General features: G+C 49.0%; 1 protein-coding gene across 1 annotated transcript in view; it reads left to right on the plus strand.

Annotated features, from left to right (window-relative positions):
* The first annotated feature begins 589 nt into the window (after positions 1-589).
* Positions 590-24,818, plus strand: part of ABR (ABR activator of RhoGEF and GTPase) — a 152,509-nt gene continuing 128,280 nt past the window's right edge. Inside the window, exons 1-2 of the mRNA XM_058163985.1 lie at positions 590-718; positions 24,068-24,270. Of these exons, the coding sequence (XP_058019968.1) occupies positions 658-718; positions 24,068-24,270 (264 nt within the window). The 5' untranslated portion in view covers positions 590-657. The remainder of the gene's footprint in view (positions 719-24,067; positions 24,271-24,818) is intronic.

Raw genomic sequence — 24,818 nt, forward strand, 5'->3', positions numbered from 1 at the left:
AAATAAGACCCTCTTTTTGCCACCTGATTCAATTTGGGGGGGGGGAAACGCCCCTCAACTGCCTTTGAAAAAAAACAGAATGGCGGGAGGGGGGAGTTCTGGTACCAGGGAGACCCTTCCCCAATGGATTGGGGTCCCCTTCCTCACCCCCCTCCCCAGATGACTCTCCTCCCAAGGTGGGGGAGTGGGGGGGTCGCTTTGCTCCCCTTCCCCACTCATCTTTGGGGCTTCCCTCCCCATTGGTGGCCTTCTCTTGGAGGAGGAGGAGGAGGAGGAGGAGGAGGAGGAGGGAGGGAGCCTTCCCCGCCCTCCCACGGGTGTATGTTCACACACACACACACACACACACACACACTGCCTGGCAAGGGCTGGGCACGTCTTCTGCACGCCAGCCGGGGAGGGGGGCTAAAAAAATCAACAACGCTACCCACCCTTCTCCGCCTGCCTGGTTCCCCCCCCACCCATCCCACCCCTGCAGCCGCTACTTCCCCAGCCTTCTCGCCACCCCCTCCCACAATTACCCCCCTCTCTCCCCCACCCTCGGTGCCCCCTCCCCTTTTCCTCTCTCTCTCTCTCCCCCCCCCCCTTCTCCTCTTTCCCCAGCCTTTGTTACGAGATGATGGTCCTCCGTCCTTAAGCTTCTTTCGGAGGGTAGGGATGGAGCCCTTAAGCCAGCACGGCCTTCCTCGCCTCTCCTGGATCGACACTCTCTATGGCAGTAGGTCTTTTGGGTCTGGGGTCTTGGCTGGGGAGGGTGGGTGGCATTTTTTTTTCCCTGCCCTGAAAGGTACCAACCCAGAGAGGAGCAGAAATCCAGCTGGGTGTCAAAGCTTCTATGCCAGGCGCCGGAGAGACGGTGGGAACCAGGATTGAGTTTTCTTTTTTTGGGTGGGGGGCTGCAACATTGCACCCCTTTCCTTCCTTCCCCTGTCTCTCTACTTCTCCCTTTGGCCCTTTTTATTGGGGGGTTGGGGGTCCCGTAAGGAAGCCAGCCACGGATTTTTGTTTTGGAAACGTGTATCGTTGCTGTGCCGGGCTTCAGATGTGATGGTGAACCAGGGTTGAGTTTTCTTTTTTTGGGGGAGGGGGCTGCAACATTGCACCCCTTTCCTTCCCTCCCCTGCCTCTCTACTTCTCCCTTTGGCCCTTTTTTGGGGGGGTGGGGGGTAGGGGGTCCCATAAGGAAGCCAGCCACAGATTTTTGTTTTGGAAACGTGTATCGTTGCTGTGCCAGGCTTCAGATGTGGTGGTGAACCAGGGTTGAGTTTTATTTTTTTTGGGGGGGGGAGGCACAAAATTGCACCCCTTTCCTTCCTCCCCTCTCTACCTCTCCATTCCCTATTTTTTTGGGGGGGGGGTCCCCACAAGAAATCGAGCTACGGATTCCTGCTTCGGAGAGACCTATGCGTTGCTCTGCCAGGCTTCAGAGACGGTGGGGACCAGGGTTGAGTTTTCTTTTTTTGGGGGGAGATGGGGGCACCCCTTCCTTTCCCTCCCCTGCCTTTAGATTTCTCCATTCATCCCTTTTTGGGGTGTGTGTGTGTGGGGGGTCCCACAAGGAATCCAGCCACGGATTTCTGCTTCGGAGAGAGACGGTTATGTAAAACCCTGGCTGGTGGCTTAGCTAATCGAGCAGAGATTTGGGGTTGAGGATGGGGAGTGGGGGCGTCGAGGAGGAGGGGGCTTCTTGGGAGACCTCTCCCAAATGTTTGACTCCTGTAGTTCCCTCCCCCCACCCCGGCCCCGTCGTTTGAAATCGAGGGGGGCCCACCCTCCGAAAATGCGGCTCGGTTTGTTGTCAACAGCTGGAATTCTCTGGAACTTTTTTGGGGGGGAGGCAGCATAGCAGGAAGAGGGGGACCCCATTCCCATCAAAAAAAAACACCTTCATTTCCAGCTTGAAATCTGAGGTTCTTCTCTTGAACCCCCCTTTTTTTTCCCTGCACGCGATCAACAGGAGTCTGGGTAGCCCATTAAAAAAACAAAACCCACAATTTATGAAAAGGCTGGGCTCCTTTCCTCCCTTTTAATAAATTGTGTTTTAATAAATTGTGCTTGTCGGGAAGAAGGGGGGGGGGCGACCAGAGGGACCCCACAGGCCTCCCTCTCCCCTATCTCTGTTTTCCAGGAGGTTTGAAGGGGGTGGGGGTGTGTGGGATTTGCCTTAAAAGACCACCCAGGATCAGCCGCTTCCTGCCTTGGGAACTGTTCCTGGAGCAGATGTGATGGATAACCTCCATTAGCCTTTTTTTTTTTTTATTGGGAACCCTTATTTAATTGCTTAATTAATCCCCCAGCGGGCGACCTCTGTGGTCATTAAGAGGGTTGTTTAGCTTGCTTGGCTAAACACCCCCCCCCCACATGGCCTCACTTCACCCTTTTGGCCAGGGTGTGTGTGCAAATGGGAGGCAGGTGCAATTACACTATTACATTATGTGCCCATTTTACAGAAGGGAAAAACCGAGGAAGGATAGAAATTGAGGCTGTCCCTGGCAAAGGCAACGTTGTCGGGGGTTTTTTTTGGGGGGGGTGAATCCAAGATGGCATCCTTCTCCAAACTGACCCCTTCTTTAGGCTCCCTTACACTACCGTGGAATATCTGGATTGTGGGTTTTTGTGCGGTTTTCCTGGTGTTGATTGTGCGTTTGCGGGTGCCGATCGAATTGGGGTTGGGTTGGGGGGGGGATCAGAAACAGGGATATAACGGGGTGCATGTAATACCAGCAGAACCTCTGAGCATGTGTAGAATAACAAGAGTTGGAAGGGACCTTGTAGGTCATCTAGTCCAGCCCCCTCCGCCCTTAGGGAAGGCGGCAGTGGAGGTTTTTAAATGAACTGCCTCGCCTCTTGTTCGCTCCCAAATTCGACTTGGCCGTATCCTGATTTCATTGGGTTGGCGGGCAGTCCTCCACTTGCAATCATTTCGTTTACTGACCGCCCGAAGTCGACGGGGGAAGCCGGATTCACTTAATGACCGCACGGTTCGCTTAATAGCCCAGCTGGTTCTCTCAACCCCCGTGGCCGAAAGAGATTGTAAAATGGGGGCACCGCTCGCTTGAAGAACTGTCGTGCTTAGCGACGGGAAAATGTTGGGCTCCATTTTGGTCGTAAGTCGAGAACTACCTGCAATGGAGAGGAAATGCAATCGGGGCTGATGAGATTTCTCCTTGTCTGTAAAAATTGGGTTGACTCACAGGGGGGAGAAATTTATGGGTAAGATTTCACTTGTTTTTGTGAATTTTAAAGAGTTCTCACAATATTGAATAACTGCAGCTGTTCAGTTAGTAACCCTGTTCTTAAGTGAATCTGGAGTTTGGAATGGGATAATTTAGTACGGGACAATTTCAACAAATCCAAAAGTTAAATTAATTTCAACGCAATGGCGGCCAGTAATAATAATAATAATAATAATAAAATGAAGAAAATCAATGCAGAAATACAAATAAGTTCAACGAAAATGTGATCACCAAAAATTAAAATACAGCTAGCTAGTCCTTGCCTGAAGACCACAAACGGAGCCCAAAATTTCCATTGCTGAGCGAGACGCTTGTGTAGCGATTTTACGACCTTTCTTGCCACGGTTATTAAGTGGATCACTGCAGTTGTTAAGTTAGCCACACGGTTGTTAAGCAAATCTGGCTTCCCCGTGGACTTGTCAGAAAGTCGCAAAAGAGGGTCAGGTGACCCCGGGACTCTACGACCGTCATAAATACGAGTCAGTGAATTTTGATCACGTGACCCTGGGCATGCTGCAACGGTCGTTAAGTGTGAAAAACAGTCCTAACTCCCTTTTTTGGGTGCCCTTGTAAGGTCACTAAGTGAACTGTTGTAAGTCAAGGACTACCGGCCCTCAGAATAATAAGTGAATTTCTTTTTCCCAATTTTGGCGAACGTGGGATGTGTTAAGTTGACATCCCCAAAGCCTGACACAGCATTGAACGTTGCACTGAGTGGATGGAAGACCACCAGGAAATATTTGGAATGTAGACAAGTTAGGAAATTTATATATATATATTTTTATTTATTTTATTTATTTATTTATTAATCACATTTATATACCGCCCTATCTCCCGAAGGACTCAGGGCGGTTCACAGGCAATTAAAAACATATAAATACAAGTTAAAATAACAATTAAAAAACTTATTCTACAAAGCCAATTATTAAAAACAGTATAAATAATAAAACCCATTTAAAACCAATAAATTTAAAATCTAATCCAGTCCTGCGCAGATGAATAAATGTGTTTTAAGCTCGCGACGGAAGGTTCGGAGGTCTGGAAGTTGACGGAGTCCTGGGGGGAGTTCGTTCCAGAGGGCGGGAGCCCCCACAGAGAAGGCCCTTCCCCTGGGTGTCGCCAGACAACACTGCCTCGCTGACGGCACCCTGAGGAGTCCCTCTCTGTGAGAGCGCACGGGTCGGTGAGACGTATTCGGTAGCAGTAGGCGGTCCCGTAAGTAACCCGGCCCTATGCCATGGAGCGCTTTAAAGGTGGTTACCAAAACCTTGAAGCGCACCCGGAAGGCCACAGGTAGCCAGTGCAGTCTGCGCAGGATAGGTGTCACACGGGAGCCACGAGGGGCTCCCTCTATCACCCGCGCAGCCGCATTCTGGACTAACTGCAGCCTCCGGATGCCCTTCAAGGGGAGCCCCATGTAGAGAGCATTGCAGTAATCCAGGCGAGACGTCACGAGGGCGTGAGTGACCGTGCATAGGGCATCCCGGTCTAGAAAGGGGCGCAACTGGCGCACCAGGCGAACCTGGTAGAAAGCTCTCCTGGAGGCGGCCATCAAGTGATCTTCCAAAGACAGCCGTTCATCCAGGAGGACGCCCAAGTTGCGCACCCTCTCCATCGGGGCCAATGACTCGCCTCCAACAGTCAGCCGTGGATTCAGCTGACTGTACCGGGATGCCGGCATCCACAGCCACTCTGTCTTGGAGGGATTGAGCTTGAGCCTGTTTCTCCCCATCCAGACCCATACGGCTTCCAAACACCGGGACAGCACTTCGATAGCTTCGTTGGGGTGGCCCGGTGTGGAAAAGTACGGCTGGGTGTCATCCGCGTACAGCTGGTACCTCACACCGAAGCCACTGATGATCTCACCCAGCGGCTTCATGTAGATGTTGAACAGAAGGGGCGAGAGAATCGACCCCTGCGGCACCCCACAAGTGAGGCGCCTCGGAGCCGACCTCTGCCCCTGTCAACACCGTCTGCGACCGATCGGAGAGATAGGAGGAGAACCACCGATAAACGATGCCTCCCACCCCCAATCCCTCCAACCGGTGCAGCAGGATACCATGGTCGATGGTATCAAAAGCCGCTGAGAGGTCTAATAGGACCAGGGCAGAGGAACAACCCCTATCCCTGGCCCTCCAGAGATCATCCACTAACGCGACCAAAGCCGTCTCAGTGCTGTAACCGGGCGGAAACCGGACTGGAGCAGGTCTAGATAGACAGTTTCATCCAGGTGTAAGGAAACTGATATGCCACCATACTCTCTACAACCTTCGCCAAGCGAAGGTTGGAGACCGGACGATAATTACCTAAAACAGCGGGTCAGGAAGGCTTCTTGAGGAGGGCCTCACCACCGCCTCTTTCAAGGCGGCCGGAAGACACCCTCCACCAAAGAAGCACTCGTAATCGCCTGGAGCCAGCCTCGTGTCACCTCCTGGTGGCCAGCACCAGCCAGGAGGGCACGGGTCCAGTAAACACGTGGTGGCATTCAACCTACCCAACAACCTGTCCATGTCCTCGGAGCCACAGGGTCAAACTCATCCCAAACAATGTCACCAAGACCACCCTCAGGCGTCTCACCTGAGTCACCGCAATTTTGGTCCAAACCGTCCCGAAGCTGAGCGATTTTATCGTATAGATAACCGTTAAACTCCTCAGCACGTCCTGCAACGGGTCATCCCGCTCCCCTGGTGAAGGAGGGCAGGTCACCCGAAACAGGGCGGCTGGGCGGTTATCTGCCGACGCAATGAGGGAGGAGGGACGCCTCGCTTCCCTCAATGCCACTAGGTAAGCCCTATTATAGGACTTCACTAGTGTCCGATCAGCCTCTGAACGGCTAGACCTCCAGGAACTCTCTAGGCGTCTTCTCCCGGGCTTCATCCCCTCAGCTCCTCGGAGAACCAAGGGCAGTTGGGACCTCGCCGGGTCAGAGGCCGCAAAGGCACGACACGGTCTAAGGCCCCCGCCGCGGCCCGTTCCCAGGCCGCAACAAGTTCCTCAGCCGTGCCGTGAGCCAGACCCTCAGGAAATGGCCCAAGCTCCGTCCGGAACCTCTCCGGGTCCATCAGGCGCCTGGGACGGAACCAACGTATTGGCTCCGTCTCCCTGCGGTGTTGAATGGCGGTCAGAAAGTCCAGGCAAAGGAGAGAGTGATCTGACCATGACAAAGGTTCAGTGACTATTTCCTTCAAGTCCAGATCTCTCAACCACTGACCAGAGATAAAAATCAAGTCCAGTGTGCCACCCCCAGTGTGAGTAGGGCCATCGACTACTTGGGTCAGGTCCAAGGCCGTCATGGAAGCCGTGAACTCCCGAGCTGCTGTCGATGACGAGCCGGAAGATGGCAAGTTAAAGTCCCCCATGACTAAAAGTCTGGGGGTCTCAACTGCCACCCCAGCAAGCACCTCCAGGAGCTCGGGCAGGGCAGCTGTCACGCAGCAAGGAGCCAGGTACGCGACCAGCAAGCCCATCTGACACCTATGACCCCACCTCACAAAGAGGGATTCACACCCGGCAATCTGAGGTATTAAAGTCCCCCATGACTAAAAGTCTGGGGGTCTCAACTGCCACCCCAGCAAGCACCTCCAGGAGCTCGGGCAGGGCAGCTGTCACACAGCAAGGAGCCAGGTACGCGACCAGCAAGCCCATCTGACACCTATGACCCCATCTCACAAAGAGGGATTCACAACCGGCAATCTGAGGTACAGTGGTCTCCCTCGGCTCCAGGCTCTCTCTAATCACAACCGCCACCCCTCCACCCCTACCCTGGGCCCTTGGCTGATGGAATGCACGGAAACCCGGTGGGCACATTTCAACAAGGGGCACGCCCCCTTCTGTGCCCAACCAGGTGCTGTTAATAACAGACTGCATTAGCAGTCTGAGCCACAGAGGCTCATATATATATTTAAATTGCCTCCAGAAGTTGTGGATATTTTATCACTGGAGGTTTTTAAGAAGAGATTTGACAGCCGCTCGTCTAAAATGGTGTAAGGGTTCTCCTGCTTGAGCAGGGGGCTGGACCAGATGACCTCCAAAGGTCCCTTCCAACTCTGTTATTCTGTAATAGCTGCTAAGGAAACAACGGGTACATCGGATTTTTCTAACGTGCTTTGTGGTTTTAATACTTCAATCTAGTGGTTAAGTCACTGGGCTAGAGAGTGAGAGATCGCGAGTTCTAATCTCGCTTTAGGCTTGAAAGCTATCTGGGTGACTTTAGGGCCAATCACCAGGAGATGGTGAGTTCTAGTCCTGCCTTAGGCATGAAAGCTGGCTTGTGTGACTTTGGGTCAGTGTGTATACACACACGCATCTATATATAATCTCTCCTCAGAGCATCTGACGGAGGCATGCCTAGGCCAAGAAAATTTATTTATTTACAGCTAGTCCTCGACTTAACGACCGACATGGAGCCCAAAATTTCCGTTGCTAAGCGAGACAGCTGCCGAGAGTGCTCTGCCCCGTTTTACGACCTTTCTTGCCGCAGTTGTGAGGTCAATCCCCCGGTTGTTAAGTGGATCTGGCTTCCCCTTCGGGCTTTGCTCGACAGAAGGTCGCAAAAAGGGGATCACGTGACCCCCCCCTCAGAGTCCGCAACCGTCGTAAGTCCGTAGCCAGTTGCCAAGCGTCAGAATTTAGGTCATGTGACCGTGGAGATACTGCAACGGTCGTTAAGTGTGGAAAAAAACCAGTCGTAAAGTCATTCCCCCCCCCAGCGCCATTATCACTTTGAACGGTCACTAAATGAACCGTTGTAAACCGAGGACTATCTGTATGTATTTTTATCAGAAGTTAGAAGCGGTTTGTATATTTTGGGCGATAATATTTGGCGGGCGAGTCTCGAGAGGAAGAGATAAAGCTTTAAAATAGGGCAGCTCTTTTGGCCGTGCTTTTAATCGGACTGAAGGGAACCCTAGAGGTCATCTAGACCAGTGTGTTGTCATTCACCCCCTGGGCCATTCCAAACGGTTTTTAACGCTGGGGAAATCCTTCTAATCTTTGGCCTGAATAAGTGTTTTTTCGAAGGTGGCCAGCATAGCTGGGGAATTCTGGGAATCGAAGTCCAACCATTTGAAAAGTAGCCGGAGTAATCCTCGAATTACAACCGTTCCTTTAGTGACCGTTTGACGTTACAACCGCACTGAATTTTTTTTTTGACTCATGGTACCGTTTTTCGCACTTTACGACCGTTGCAGCATCCCCAAGGTCACGTGATCCAAATTCAGATGCTTATAACAGCTGACTCGTATTTATGACGGTTGCAGTGTCCGGAGGTGGGGGTGGGGATTACGTGATTCCCTTTTGCGACCGTCCGAAAAGCCAAGGGGGAAAAAGCCCGATTCGCTTAACAGCCCTGTTCCTAGCTTCCCAAGCAGCAGCGATTCCCTTAGCGACCGTGGCAATAAAAGTCGTAAAACGGGGCAAACAAATCTCACTTGAAGAAATGTTTCACTTAGCGGCAGGAATTTGGGACTCCGTGGGGGTCGTGAGTCGAGGACCCCTGTAGTCAAAATCCCTTGGCTTTTTTTTTCATGATTTGGAACTTTTTGTGTGCATCCATCTTATTTATTTATTCATTTATTTATTTTATTCAATTTTTATACCGCCCTTCTCCCGAAGGACTCAGGGCGGTGTACAGCCAAGTAAAAATCACAGTATCAATATTAAAAGAAATTAAAACAAACATATTATAAAGTGGCCAAATTTAAATCTTAGGGTCTTCCTGGAAGCGAAACCTGTTTAGAGGGGGACCCTCTACAATTAACTTTTTGCAAAACAACCCTAAATTTCTTTCTTAAAACTTGATTTAGTTTTGTAAACTCGGGTTGCAAATGAGGATAGCCCCCAAAATAAGAAAGTTGTTAAATCTTTGGGGGGCGGGAACGAAGGTTTGCCCTGGAACTAAGGGGCAGTATGTGTGTGTGTGTGTATTTTGGGGAGGGGGGGCAATATCACCACCCCACCCCATTACCATCTGTCTGTTACATAAAAAAATGATTCAAGAGCCTTTGGGTTGTTTTTTTTTTTGGTTTTTTTTTAGAAAAGACAACAGATGGTTGCTAAAATAAGGAACAATTCTTTGAAATGAGCTACTAAATATAAGGGTGGGTTCCTTGCATTAAGGAACAGGTGGCTGCTCATTATGGGACAGGTGGTCCTTTAGGGGACGGGACCGAGAAGGGGTGGGGTGGGGAGATGGTTTTAAGCTGCGTCAGGATTCGATCTTGCTCCTTCCCTCCCTCCTTCTCTTCCCCAATCTGCTTTGGTTGACGGATGGTGCTCCGGAAAACTTCGTGGTGGGGAATGATGGTCGGGGTCCCCACGTCCGAGCATGTCGGGGTCGCGGAAGGAACTCGAAAGGGTCTCGGGTAAGGCAAGCGGGAAGTTGCTCCTTGTGGAGTTTTTTTGGGGGGAGGGGGTGTCTCTGAGCAATGGTGGTTTGATCGAGGAGGGTTTGCTACGTGGTGCCTGCATGGAAATCGCCAAGCTCGGAGATCCTCCAAGGAAAACTGATAGTGTTACCTAGTTGGGTCATGAAACGTCTGATGGTGTTACCTAGTTGGGTCATGAAACCCAACCCACGTTCAAAGAATATCAAGGGTCCCACAGTCCTTTTCCTCCTCCTCCTCCTCCTCCTCCTCCTCCTCCTCTTCCTCTACTCCTCCTCCTCCCCACCTCCTCCTCCTCTACTCCCTCCCTCCTAGCACTGATGATGTTCCCTAGATGGATCATGAAACGTCTGCAAGAAAACTGAACCAAGTTCAGAGAGCACCGAAGACCTCATAGTCCTCTTCCTCCTCCTCTTCACAAACCCTACTCCGGTCTAGCACTGATGATGTTCCCTAGTTGGGTCATGAAAGGTCTCCAAGAAAACCACCAAGCTCAGAGAGCACCAAGGACTCTGCAGTTCTCCTCCTCCTCTTCCTCCTCCTCCTCCTCCTCTCCACATACTCCCCCTCTCCACATACTCCCCCTCCCTTCTAGCACTAATAGTGTTACCTAGCTGGGTCGTGAAAGGTCCACAAGAAACTCACCAATCTCAGAGACCACTATTTCTTTCCTGTTTCCACCAGAAACCGCTCCCTAGTGAACAATGCCCTCACTTAAAAACTGTGGTGTTCTCTTTATGATTGCTCCATTCGCTTTAGGAGCCCCGTGTTTGCTTAATGACCGTTGCAAAAAGCCATAAAATTGGGACTCGCCACGTGATGAGCCGCTTTGTGACCGTCACGACTTAGGACTGTAGTTGCAGGGGGTCAGTTATGGTCGTGATTCGAGGACTTTAAAATAATGTGCTTTTTTTGACATAGATCCCAGGTTTTCAGCTAGTGGTATCCGTTCTCTGCAGACTTGATCAGAGGCTTGAGGCTGGTCTTCATAGGATAGGGTGAGGTGTGCTGCATTGTAGGCCAAAGGAAGAGCGGGGTTGATCTAGATGACCTCCAGGGAACCTCCCCCAGTTTAAAAGGCATTGCTTTCAGCTTCTCCGAGGGGTCACGCGATCCCCTTTTGCGACCTTCCCGTGAGCAAAGTCCATGGGGAAGCCAGATTCACGTAACAGCCGGGTCACTAACTTACCGACTGCATTGATTCACTTAGCAACTGTGTCAAGAAAGGCCGTAAAATGGGGCAACACGCACTTAACAAATGTCTCACTTAACAATGGAAATTTTGGGCTCCACTGGGGTCGTAAGTCAAGGACTATCTACCCTGTTCCCCCCCAAATAACACCTCCCCTGATAATAAGCCCAATCGGGCTTTTGAGCACATGGCAATAAGGCCGAGCGCTTATTTCAGGGTTCAAAAAAAATAGAAGACAGGGTCTTATTTTTGAGGAAACACGGTAGACAGACAGACAGACAGACAGACAGACAGACAGACAGATAGATGACGGATGGATTGATGGATATATAGATAGATATAGACAGATGAGAAAGAGATGATGGCTGGATGGACAGATAGATGACAGATGGATGGATGGATAGGTAGATGATGATAGATAGATAGATAGATAGATAGATAGATAGATAGATAGATAGATAGATAGATAGATAGATAGATAGATGCCCTGTTTCCCCCAGAATAAGACCTCCCCTGATGATAAGCCCAATCGGGCTTTTGAGCACATGGCAATAAGGCCGAGCGCTTATTTCAGGGTTCAAAAAAATATAAGACAAGGTCTTATTTTTGAGGAAACACGGTAGGTAGGTAGGTAGGTAGGTAGGTAGGTAGGTAGGTAGGTAGGTAGGTAGGTAGATAGATAGATAGATGATAGATGGATGTATTGATGGATATATAGAGATGAGAGAGAGATGATGGACGGACAGACGGATAGATGACAGATGGATGGATTGATGGATAGATATAGATGAGAGACAAATGAGATAGATAGATAGATAGATAGATAGATAGATAGATGGATGCCCTGTTTCCCCCAAAATAAGACATCCCCTGATAAGAAGCCCAATCGGGCTTTTGAGCACATGGCAATAAGGCCAAGCGCTTATTTCAGGGTTCAAAAAAATATAAGGCAGGGTCTTATTTTCGGAGAAACACAGTATAATATTTTAAATCAAGCTCTGCTCTCCAAATTTGGCCCCTTTAATCGCAGTGGACTTCAAGTCCCAGAATTTCCCCAGCCAGTCATGTGATCTAAATTCAGCAACTGGTTCATATTTATTTTTTTATTTTTTAGTATAATAGTATAATAATTACATATTTGTATTGTGTATTGACTGAGTTGAATCTTCTTTAAACAATGCTAACAATAATAATACAAATAAACATACATAAACCTAATCTTCCAACTTCAACAAGGCTATTTATTCTTTCTTCATAATTCTTTTATCATTTTTCCCATTAATTCGTTTAAACATAAATAACAATTTTTTGTGCCGTGTATTTGTTATCCCCTACTAAATTGCTATTATTTAATATTTTAAGAATTACTCATTATTCCGCCATGACTTCAATATTCCAAATGTGTAGGATTACTAATAAAGCCAAATATTCACAATATTTAAACAAACCCTGGAGGAATGTATCTCAAAATCCCCACAATTTCTAATCCTTAATATTTTAAATTCACAATATACTTTAACACACTATTAATGTTAATAATACAATTAAATTACCTAATCCTAAATTTCCATTTACTAAGCTTAATTTATATGAACCGGAACAGCAACTGGTTCATATTTATGACGGTTGAACCATCCCGAGGTCACGTGATCCCCTTTCGCGACCTTCTGACCCGCAAAATTGACGGGGAAACTGGATTCGATTAACAAACACGTTACTAATTTAACAACTGCAGTGACTCACTTAACGTTGGTGGCACAAGAGGTCGTAAAACGGTGCAAACCTCACTTAACAAGTGTTTCACCGAGAGACAAAAATGCAGGGCCTCATTGTGGTCGTAAGTCGAGGAATCCCCTGTACAGCTAGTCCTTGACTTATGACAGTTTGTAAATTTGTACATTGCAAATTGTGATCCATGCTGGCAGGGGAATTCTGGGAGTTGGAGTCCACCAGTCTTAACGTTTGGTCATATTGGGAGTCTCCTATGTTTAATAATTGTTTTATTAGCCTGTCGATGAAGTCGGGTTTGGCTTCTCCGACTTTACACTTTGGAGAAAAGTGAGCTGTCGAGAGGGCTGGGTGGGAGGAGGGTGTTACCTCTGGGGGCTGCGGGGGGTGTGGGGGGGAATGAGTGTAGAGGTGCCAGCGTCCATTCTGAGCATGGCACACCCTTGGAGGTTCTGCCACGTCTCGAGTGCCACACTGCCTTCTGGGCTGACGAGTTATGTCACCGTGCCACCTCCGTGCTTGGTATTCTGTACAGGACTCAGCTGTGTGAATGCCAGCTTGGCAGCGGAGGTGCAGAAAGGGGGGAGCACCCAGGCAGAGATCCAGGGAGGGGATCGTGCGTCACCAGCGCTGGGAATTCTTATTTTTATTTATTTATTTTATTTATTCATTCCATATTTATGCCGCCTGGCTCCCTTACAAGGCAGAGGTGATATCAGCTGGCTGGGACCTGTTTGGCCAAACCGGTAGCAGCGACTGCCCGTCCCCCCCATCCCCCACCCCGGTGTAATGCCGTCCTACATAGTCATGTTTTTGAGGATGGGCGCATGCGCGGAAGGCGCGCACACGAGCAAAGCGCATGCGTGAAAGGCTGGGTGCGTGTGCTGAAGGCGCGCATGTGAAGCAAGTGTGTGCACGAGCGGTGAACCGGTGGTAAGAATATGTAAAACCTACTGCTGCTACAAGGTGACTCTAGGCCAGGGGTCTGCAAACTTGGCTCTTTTAAGATTTTGGCTGAGGAACTCTGGGAGTTGAAGTCCACAAGTCTTAAAAGAGCCAAGTTTGCAGACCTCTGCTCTAGGCGGCTTACAAGCTACAAACCATGGTACCAAAGCACTGAAAAAAATGACCGATGGCCGTTTTTCACACTGAAAACAATTGCAGTTTCCCCCACGATTTACAGTATATTCGTACACTTGACAACCGACTCATATGGTCTTCCGGGTGCGCTTCAAGGTGTTGGTTATCACCTTTAAAGCGCTCCATGGCATTGGACCGGGATATTTATGGGACCGCCTGCTGCCGACAGTTACCTCCCATTGTCCGATACGTCCAGTGCACGCCCACAGGGAGGGTCTTCTTAGGGTGCCATCAGCTAGTCAATGTCGGCTGGCGGCCCCCAGGGGAAGGGTGTTCTCTGTGGGGGCCCCGGCTTTATGGAATGAGCTGCCGGTGGGACTCCGTCTCCTCCCTGATCTCCGGACCTTTAAGCGCGAGCTCAAGACTTTCTTTTTTCACCAAGCGGGGCTGGCCTGATTGATTTTAGTATGGGGATTTTAATGGGTTTTTTATAGAGTTTTACCTAGGTTTTAGTTTTGATAAATTTTAGCTAATATTTTAATGTTACAGCAATTGAATCAGTTTTTTAAATTTGATAGTGTATTTTAAATTTTTGGGGATTCTTGTCGTTTTATTGGCTGTACACCGCCCTGAGTCTTCGGAGAAGGGCGGTATAAAAATATGAATGAATGAATGAATGAATGAATAAATAAATAAATAAATAAATAAATAAATAAATAAATATTTATGACCGTTTTAGTCTCTCCGGGTCACGTGATCTAAATTCAGACGCTTTGCAATGGACTCATATTTATGATGGTTGCCAAATCCTGGGGTCAGGTGATCCCCTTGGGCGACCTTCTGACCAGCCAAGTCAACAGGGAAGCCAGATTTACTTAACGACCGTGTTACTAGTTTAAGAACTGCAGTGATTCACTTAGTGACTGTGGCAAAAAAAAAGGTGGCACAATTCACTTGAACGACTGTCTTGCTTAGCAACAGAAATTTTGGGCTCAGTTGTGGTCGTAAATGGAGGATCAACTGTAGTTGCCTTCTAAGTACTCCATAGAACCTTGATTATAAAGGACAATCGGTTTGCAAGTAGTCCTTAAGTTATGACGGAACCCCACTAAATCAATTTACAACCTTTTTTTTAAAAGTAACCCTTCAATGTTACAAGGGCGCTGAAAAAACTGTCCTGTGACCATTTTTCACACATACGACCGTTGCAGCATCCCCGTGGCCACATCAGCAAAATTCACACGCTTGACTCGTATTTATGATGGCAATTGTCTGCCTCTGGATCACACAATCCCCTGCGGCGACCTCCGGACAAAGCCAAGCGAAGGAAGGGGGGGGGGAAACAGGATCCCCTTAACAACCGTGTTACTGGCTTAACGACGGCAGCGGTTCGCTTAGCGACTGCGGCAAGGGAGCTTGTCGAATGGGGGCAACGCTCGCTTCACCTTGGGAATTTCATGTCCCGCTGCGGTCCTAGGTGGAGGACTACCTTTAATGAAGGTGCGGGGGATAGGAACTGAATGACTGAGGATCATGTTGAAAAACAGGTTTGGGAAGAAGGATGGAGAATTCTTTGGTTAGGTGGAGTTGATGAGTAAGGGCAGAGGTCTTCAAACTTGGCCGCTTTAAGACTTGTGGACTTCAACTCCCAGAATTCTCCAGCCAGCATAGCTGGCTGGAGAATTCTGGGAGTTGAAGTCCACAAGTCTTAAAGCGGCCAAGTTTGAAGATCTCTGAGTAACGGGGTGGCCGAGAGACCTCAGTGGCAGCAAAAAGAGGGAGAAAACTTCTTTGCATTCTGCCTCTTCTTTCTTTTCTCTTCTTCTGGCCTTTAATTTTTTCTTTTCTTCACTCTTTTCTTTCTTTTTTCCCCCCCGTACTTTGAGGTCGCAAGTGTGCTTTTTCCCCCAAGAGGCAACTGAGGATGTTTCGCTTCTCATCCAAGAAGCTTTTTCAGCTCTGACTGGATGGTGGGGAAACGGAAGGATTTATCTTCCTTGCAGACAGCCGGTCATTTGCAACCTTTTAAAAGAGACATTGAGGCCACTTGGAGGTTCGTCTGTGTCCTCAGGGTCCCCTGAGTGGTGCAAATGGTTCCTGTAATCTGCAATTTTTCCTCTGGAATTCCATTCCTTCTTCCACACCATTTGAAGGGTACTCATCCCAAATTGCACGGCTAAAAGTCTGTCGAGATTCTCCGTCATCCAGATCATCAGTTGCCCCAAAGGTGCTTTTTCCAAGAGGCAACTGGGACTGTTTTTTTTTTTCTTTTGAAGACGTTTCGCTTCTCATCCGAGAAGCTTCTCCAGCTCTGACCGGATGGTGGGGAAGGGAAGGATTTAGACTCCTTGCAGACTAGCTGGTCATTTGCATCCTTTTTAGAGGGTCGTTGAGGCCACTTGGAGGTTTGTCTGTGTCCTCAGGGTGACCTAAGGACAATAGTACAGGTGTATAGGTGTAAGAGTGTAAGTATGTGCCCTGGGGCTTTGAATGGGGAGCCCGCAGAAGGAAGGAAACCCTTCAAATGAGACCCTGCCATCAAGTCTTGATACGAGATAGGTTTCATTAGGGTAAAACCCTAATTAGGGTAAACACACTTCTGCGCGGGACTGGATTAGATTTTAAATTTATTGGTTTTAAATGGGTTTTATTATTTATATGGTTTTAACAATTCGGCTATGGAATAAGTTTTTTACTTGTTATTTTAGTTTGTATTTATATGTATTTTTAAGTGCCTGTGAACCGCCCTGAGTCCCTAGGGAGATAGGGCGGTATATAAATGTGAAAAATAAAATAAATAAATAAAATAAATAAATAAAGCCCACTTTACCATTAGGGTAAAGCCCACACAATGTGGATCCATTGACTGGATGTGCAGTCCATTGAATTGGGCAGGTGGTGGGTTTGGTAAAGGGTAATTGATTGGCTGCCCCCCCGCCCCGTCCCCCAAAGGCTGGATCCTAAAATCAATGATTGATGCGATCAGAGAAACAGATTTCCCGCCACACTCCAAACCAGGGCAAACTCCAAACTTGGCAACTTTAAGAGGGGTGGACTTCCACTCCCAGAATTCCCCAGCCAGCAATGCTTTAAGAGGGGAGAACTTCCACTCCCAGAATTCCCCAGCCAGCCATGCTTTAAGAGGGGTGGACTTCCACTCCCAGAATTCCCCAGCCAGCATGCTTTAAGAGGGGAGGACTTCCACTCCCAGAATCCCCCCAGCCAGCCTGCTTTAAGAGGGGAGGACTTCCACTCCCAGAATCCCCCAGCCAGCATGCTTTAAGAGGGATGGACTTCCACTCCCAGAATCCCCCAGCCAGCCTGCTTTAAGAGGGGTGAACTTCCACTCCCAGAATCCCCCAGCCAGCCTGCTTTAAGAGGGGTGAACTTCCACTCCCAGAATCCCCCAGCCAGCCATGATTTAAGAGGGGAGGACTTCCACTCCCAGAATCCCCCAGCCAGCCTGCTTTAAGAGGGGAGGACTTCCACTCCCAGAATCCTCCAGTCAGCCTGCTTTAAGAGGGGAGGACTTCCACTCCCAGAATCCCCCAGCCAGCATCCTTTAAGAGGGGTGGACTTCCACTCCCAGAATTCCCCAGCCAGCATCCTTTAAGAGAGGAGGACTTCCACTCCCAGAATCCCTCAGCCAGCCTGCTTTAAGATGGATGGACTTCCACTCCCAGAATCCCCCAGCTGGCATGCTTGACAATGGATTAGGGTTCAATGTGGCTTCAGTGAACTCAGTTGGCAGCTCTCAGCCGGATGGCAAGGGAATTCTGGGAGTGGAAGTCCACCTTTCTTAAAGTTACCAAAGCTGAGAAACATGCCGTACATTTTACATCCTGCAGAATTGATGCCATCTACGGGCATCTGCTGCTGTCTTTTCGAGGGCCTTATCATTTTGCCTGCCTTGAAATTGCAGGGAAAAATGGGGTTCGTTGGTTAGGTTCCCCAAAGCATATGGGGCAGGTAGTCCTCGACTTACGACCGCAATTGAGCCCAAATTTTCCATTGCTTAAGCAAGACCATTATTCAGTTAGTTCCACCCCATTTTACGACCATTCATGTCATGGTTGTTGAGCGGATCACCGGAGTTGTTAAGCGAGTCACGCGGCCGTTAAGTGAACCTGGCTTCCCCCCCGCCCCCCATTGACTTTGCTCGTCCGAAGGTCGCAAAAGGGGATCACGTGACCCCAGGACGCTGCGACCGTCATAAATGCGATCACATAACCACGGGGAGGCTGCCACGGTTGTTAAGTGTGAAAAAGAGTTATAAGCCACTTTTTTCAATGATGTTCGCCGTCACTAAATGAATGGTCGTAAGTCAAGAACCACCTGTATGTGGTTTATTGGCCGGTTAGGATCTTCCGGCCCTCTTAACCAACCACATTTAGAGTATCAATAATAGCAGGGGGGGAGGCATCGTTTGCAATTGGGGGGGGGGGAGCCCCCGCATTGCTTTCTCCTTCCTAACGTCCCCCTTCCAGGGAGGGCAATGGAGGGTGGGGGAGGACTGGCGGGGGTGGGGGTTCAGGCGATATGCGACCCCACCCCCTGCCCGGGTACCTGTCCTGCTTCCAGCTGCAAGCTGCATCTCGCCCGGGATGCGAGAGTGGAGGCAGTTGCCATAGCAATGCCCCAACCCTCCAGCCAATCGCAGGAGGAGGAGGAGGAGGGATGCGTGGGACCGAGAGGGGGAGGATGCAGCTCAGCAGATGGGTGGGTGGGCGGGGGGGGGGGAGGAGGAGATGTTAAGTGGGGTGGGGTTGTCATGACAGATCTTGGACCGCCTTGGGGAGATGTGGGGGGGGGATACTTTTAAGGCAAGGGCACCTTTGTGGGGGGGGGTGTTGGAGAGGGGGATGGGTTGCTTAGCTGAGCCTCCCCCCCCACACACACACTTGAAGGGGTCTATGGAGGAGGGTCGGCTTTTGTTCAGTGGGTCTTTCCGTCTTGCAAACAGGGCCCCCTCTGGTTGAGATGCGTTTTGTGAAGAAAGAAATATGAGGAATGAAGGGAAAGTAGCAAAACTTGGACCTGGTGAATGTTTAGCCGGGAAGGAAGGAGAGAAGGGAGAGAAAGGGAGACAAACGAGAAGGAAGGAGAGAAGGAGAAAAAAGATGAGAAGGAAGCAAGAAAGGAAAGGAAAAAGATGGAGAGAAGGAGAGGAAGGAAGGAAGGAAGAAGGGAGGGAGGAAGGAAGGAAGGAAAAAGATGAAAAGAAAGAAAGCAAGGAAGGAAGCAAGGAAGGAAGGAAAGAAAAAGGAAGAGAGAAGGAGAGAGGAAGGAAGGAAGGAAGGAAAAAGATGAGAAGGAAGGAAAGAAATATAAAGGAAGAGAGAAGGAGAGTGGAAGGAAGAAAGAAGGAGGGGAGGAAGGAAGGAAAAAGATGAGAAGGAAAGAAGCAAGGAAGGAAGAAAAGAAAGGAAGAGAGAAGGAGAGAGAAAGGAAGGAAGGAAGGAAGTAAAAAGATGAAAAGGAAAGAAGCAAGGAAGGAAGGAAAGAAGGAAGAGAGAAGGAGAGAGGAAGGAAAAAGATGAGAAGGAAGGAAGGAAGGAAAGAAAAAGGAAAAGAGAAGGAGAGAGGAAGAAAGGAAGGAAAAAATGAGAAGGAAAGATAAAGGAAGAGGAGAGAGAGGAAGGAAGGAAGGAAAAAGATGAGAATGAAAGAAGCAAGGAAGGAAGAAAAGAAAAAGGAAGAGAGGAGAGAGAAAGGAAGGAAGAAGGAAGGAAGGAAGGAAAAAGATGAAAAGGAAGGAAGGAAAGAAAAAGGAAGAGAGAAGGAGAGAGGAAGGAAGGAAGGAGGAAGGAAGGAAGGAAAAAGAGGAGAGAAAATACGGTTTTTCTTCATTCCTGATTGCTGATTGCAAAGAATGATGGGCAGAATAGGTGAATGTCGTTCAAAAATTTGCTTCCACTGATAACGGAGTCGGTGAATGAAACAGGGAGACAAAGGGAGAAAGAGATACCTGATTGATCGATGATTGAGTGATAGAAAGCGGAGGTTTTTTGTTCTTGGGTCGTATCCGACTCTTTGCAACCGCCGTGGACCATCGTACGAGAACCCCCCACACCCCGTCTCTTCACTGTCTCTCAGTTTGCCCAAATTCACATTTTTTGCGTTTAATTCTTTAATTCTTAATTCTGTTTTAAACTTGTTGTTTATACTTTGTGTTTTAAATATGGCTGTAAACCGCCCTGAGTCCTTCGGGAGAAGGGCGGTATAGAAATTAAATTATAAATAAAAAAATTAAAAAATTACGACACTATCTAAACCAGGGGTCTCCAACCTTGGCCACTTTAAGACTTGTGGACTTCAACTCCCAGAATTCCCCAGCCAGCATGGTCTAAACCAGGGGTCTCCAACCTTAGCAAAGCTGGCTGGGGAATTCTGGGAGTTGAAGTCCTCCAGGCTTAAAGTTGCCAAGGTTGGAGACCCCTGGTCTAAACCATCTCCTCTGTCCTCCCCTCTTCTTTCGGCCTTCCCTTTTCCCAACTTGGCTAGCTGGGGGATTCTGGGAGTTGAAGTCCGTCTAGTAGTCCATAAAGTTTGTCAAAGTTAGGAATGCGCTGCCGTGAACTGCGCAAGGATTTGATTGGCATTGTTCCTCAAGCGAGGAGCGATCCTAGCTTTTTATGGGGCGTGTGTGAAAGCAGGGGGTTGGACTAGATGACCTACAAGGTCCCTTCCAACCCTGTTCATCGGTTTTATCCGAAGGCACGACGCCAAAGGATGATTCGCAGCCGCGAGCGCCTTATGTGACCTCATTTGTCGTCTCTGCTCACTTCCAGGAAGTTCCGAGTAACAAAATAAGGCGCTGATTTTATTTAGGAATTCACTCGCTTTGGCAGGAACTGCGACTTTAAACAAAGGATGCAACCTTTACTTAAATTTACAACAGCAACCTTACAAACCCTTGGAATGAAAGCTTGTAAAAATGATAATGACTGTGATCTGCAGTGATAATTTGGAGAAGCACTGACCGTGGGAAAGCGGGGAGTTTTCCTTTGCCGCCTCTGGAACGACTGCAGTTTTAAAATCTTCGGGAAGACCTGCAAAAAAACAACAACAGAGCTCAGAGTTAGCAACTTTTTTACTCCTTGCCCTGCTTGTACTGTCACAACAACCCTCTGAGGAAGGTTGAGGTCTTGAGGCTTGAGCCAAAAATGTTATATAGCTGGGTAAGAATTGGTTTTCTAACTTCGTGATGGTTAGGTATGCTTGCTGCCTTGATTTATTTAAGAAAAAGAAAGTAGGATGGATGGATGGATGGATGGATGGAAGGAAGGAAGGAAGGAAGGAAGGAAGGAAGGAAGGAAGGAAGGAAGGAAGGAAGGAAGGAAAAAGGAGGAAGAGAAAAGGAGAGGGAGAGAAGAAAGGAAATAAAAAAGAGGGAGAGGAGACAGGGAAGGGAGGGAAGCAAGGAAGGAAAGAAGGAAGAAATGAAGGGAAGAAAGAGATGGAAGGAGGAAGACAGGGAGATGGAATGAAGGAAGGAAAAAGAGAAAGAGAGGAGATGGAAAGAAGGAAGGAAGGGGAGAAAAAAGAAAGAAGAGGGTGGTGAAACGAAGGAAGGAAAGAAAGAAGGAAGAGAGGAGATGGAGGGAAAGAAGAAGGAAGAAAAAAGGAAGAGTGAATTAGACGAAGAAAAAAGAGAAGAAGATAAGAAGGAAGAAAGGAACGGAGTGGGAGAGAGAGAGAAAGAAAGAAAGATTAGGTGAAGGGAGGAAGGAAGGAAGTTTAGGAGAGAAAAAGATTGATTAGGAAAAGGAAGGAGGAAGGAAGGAAGGAAGAAAGGAAGAAAGGTAGGAAAGAAGGGAGAAATGAAAGAAAGAAAGAGAAAGAAAGAAGGAGGAAGAAAGGGAGATGGAAGGAAGGAAAAAGAGGAAGAGAGGAGATGAAAGGAAGGAAGGAAGGGGAGGGAGAAAGAAAGAACAGGGTGATGAAAAGAAGGAAGGATGGAAGAAAGAGAGGAGATGGAGGGAAAGAAGGAAGGAAGGAAAAAGGAAGAGAAGAAGGAAGAAAGGAAGGGAGTGGGAGAGAGAAAGAAAGATTAGGAGGAGGGAGGAAGGAAGGAAGTTTAGGAGAGAAAAAGATGGATTAGGAAAAGGAAGAAGGAAGGAAGGAAGGAAGCAAGCCAAGTGGCCAAATTTTGCTCAGGTGACTGGGGATGCTGTGACGGTCATAAATGTGAGGACTGGTCATCAGCCACTTTTTTTTCAGTGTTGTTGTAACTTCAAACCGTTGCTAAACGAATGTTCGTAAGTGGAGGACTCTCCCTATCTCTCACATCCTGCCTTTTGGAGCAGAAGAAAATGGGCTTTGGCCCCTTTCCGTGAACCTTCACTTAGAGATCTTACACCCCACCCCCACCCACCCACCCCCACCCACCCACCCACCCCGTCGCTTTTCTCATTTCCTCAACCCCTCCCTCCCTCCCTCCCCAAACTCATCCCTCCTTCCTCTCTCTCATTTTTTTTCTCTCCTTCTGAACTCCCAGAAGCAAAATTCTCGGAGGCAACCCAAGTCCCTGCCTTTTCTTTCCTACAAACATTTTACTTCCTGGTGCTGGTTTCGTTCCCCAAGGACTGCCGGGAGGGTGGGGGGGGGGCATCGTTCAGACTCCTGCCCCACTTTCCAGGTGGGGGGGGGTGGTCTCCATTTTTGCTTTCCCCCCCCCCTCCTACTGGAGCGCCAGGCTTCCTTTCCGAAGTTGACCCAGTTTTTGCACTTGGACCGAGTGTCTCCGTCGGAGGCGTGCCAGGGAGGGGGTGGCGGGCGCAGCCAGGTGTGAATAATTGTGGGGAAGTGTGTCGGGAGGGGGTGAGGTTATGTGGGGGGGGGGCGTGTGGATGGCTGTGGGGGGGGGCATAGAAAGGCAATGCCTTGCGGGAAAGGAAGGGAAGGGCAAGGGGAGAGAGGAGTAACCGTGTTTGTTTAACCTGGTGGCAACTGAATTTGGGGTATTCCCGTGCAATGCATTTAGGGCAACCTTTGCAATAGAGGAAAGGCATGCGGTGGCTCAGGGGCTAAGACGCTGAGCTTGTCGATCGGAAGGTCGGCAGCTCGGCGGTTCGAATCCTTAGTGCTGCTGTGTAATGGGGTGAGCTCCCGTGACTTGTCTCAGCTTCTGCCAACCTAGCAGTTCAAAAGCAGGTAAAAAATGAAAGTAGAAAAAACAGGGACCACCTTTGGCGGGAAGGGAAGAGCGTTCCGTGCGCCTTTGGCGTTGAGTCATGCCGGCCACGTGACCACGGAGACGTCTTCGGACAGCGCTGGCTCTTCGGCTTTGAAACGGAGATGAGCACCGCCCCCTAGAGTCGGGAACGACTAGCACGTATGTGTGAGGGGAACCTTTACCTTGCAATCGAGGCAGTCCTTGTTTAGTGACCGTTTGGAGTTACCGCGGCGCCGAAAAAAGGGACATAGGAGCGTTTTTCACACTTAACGACCGTCGCAGCACCCCCACATTCGAAATTCGGATGCTGGCAGCCGGTTCGTAGTTATGACGGTCGCGGTGTCCCTCCCGGGATCACACGATTCCCCGTTTTGTGACCTTTGGACCAGCCAAGTCAATGGGGAAGCTGGATTCACGTAACGACCCTGTGGCTAACTTAACAACTGCAGTGGTTCACTTAGCGACCGTAGCAGGAAAAGTCGTAAAATGGGGCAAAGTTCACTTAACAACTGGCACTTTTAGCAACAAAACTTTGTGGCTGTGTTGTGGTCATAAATCTTGCAGCTCAGTGGTTTAAGTTTGGGGTTGTTTTTAAGGGGGAGACGGTTGAAAGAATGGCATGTAAAACTCACTTTCTCCTGGTGATTGGCCCAAAGTCCAATCACAGCTGGCTTTCATGCCTAAATTGGGACTAGAACTCACTGTCACCTGGTGATTGGCCCAAAGTCACCCAACTGGCGTTTATGCTTAAGGTGGGACTAGAATTCACTGTTGCCTGGAGACTCATCCAAAGTCACCCAGCTGGCTTTCATGCCTAAATTGGGACTAGAACTCACTGTCACCTGGTGATTGGCCCATAGTCACCCAGCTGACTTTTGTGCTCAAGGCAGGACTAGAACTCACTGTCACCTAGTGATTGGCCCAAAATCCAATCACAGCTGGCTTTTATGCTTAAGGCGGGACTAGAACTCACTTTCCCCTAGTGATTGGCCCAAAGACACCCCGATGGCTTTTGTGCTCAAGGTGGGACTAGAACTCACCGTCGCCTAGTGATTGACCCAAAGTCACTCAGCTGGCTTTTATGCTTTAAGCAGGACTAGAACTCACTTTCTCCTGCTGATTGGCCCAGAGTCCAATCACAGCTGGCTTTTATGCTTAAGGTGGAACTAGAACTCACTGTCGCCTGGTGATTGGGTGGTTAAATCCCAGGTTTGTTCATCTTTTTATCCTTTCTCACAACCAATTCTGGTTCCTTCCTTCTTTTCCTCAGACTTCAATTACCCCCCGGAGGATTATGATGCGGAGGGCAACGAGGAGGTCAGAGTTCGGCCCGGCAGCTCGGAAACCATGCCCTACATCGACGAATCCCCCACCATGTCCCCCCAACTGGGCGCCCGCAATCCAGATGGCGGCAACGACGGAGGGACATCGCAAAGCGTTTCGCCCACCCCTGCCGACGGACTGGGCACCCTGGTGAGTTTCCACGCTTAAATGCGCCACGGATTAATATTATTTAATACTGTGAAGCTTTTTTGGATAGCTAAGTCTACGATGTACAGGTAGTCCTCGACTTACGACGCTTCATTTAGTGACCATCCGAACTTACGACGGCACTGGCAAAACTGGCTTGAGTTTGATATTCTCACTTAGGACCATTTGTAGCATCCCCAAGTCACGTGATCAAAATTCAGATGCTTGGCAACGACTGACTCGTATTTATGACGGGTTGCAGTGTCCCGAGGTCACGTGACCTCCTTTTGCCACCTTGCGTTAAAGTTTTGCAACGAACTTAACAACCGCAGGGATTTGCTTAACAACCAAGACAAGAAAGGTCGTAAAATGGAGCGGGCTTCACATACTGCAGCAACCGGTTCGCCCAGCATTGGAAATCTGAGCGCGCGCCCATGCGTGCAGCGTCACAAAACACGGCAATTCGCTCTCACACGCCATCCACACGCGTGCAACATCAAACAACACGGCAATTCGCTCGCGCATGTAATCCGCACATCGGCGTGCGCCAT

Source organism: Ahaetulla prasina, chromosome 1 (genome assembly GCF_028640845.1).
Source record: "Ahaetulla prasina isolate Xishuangbanna chromosome 1, ASM2864084v1, whole genome shotgun sequence".
Classification (NCBI taxonomy): domain Eukaryota; kingdom Metazoa; phylum Chordata; class Lepidosauria; order Squamata; family Colubridae; genus Ahaetulla; species Ahaetulla prasina.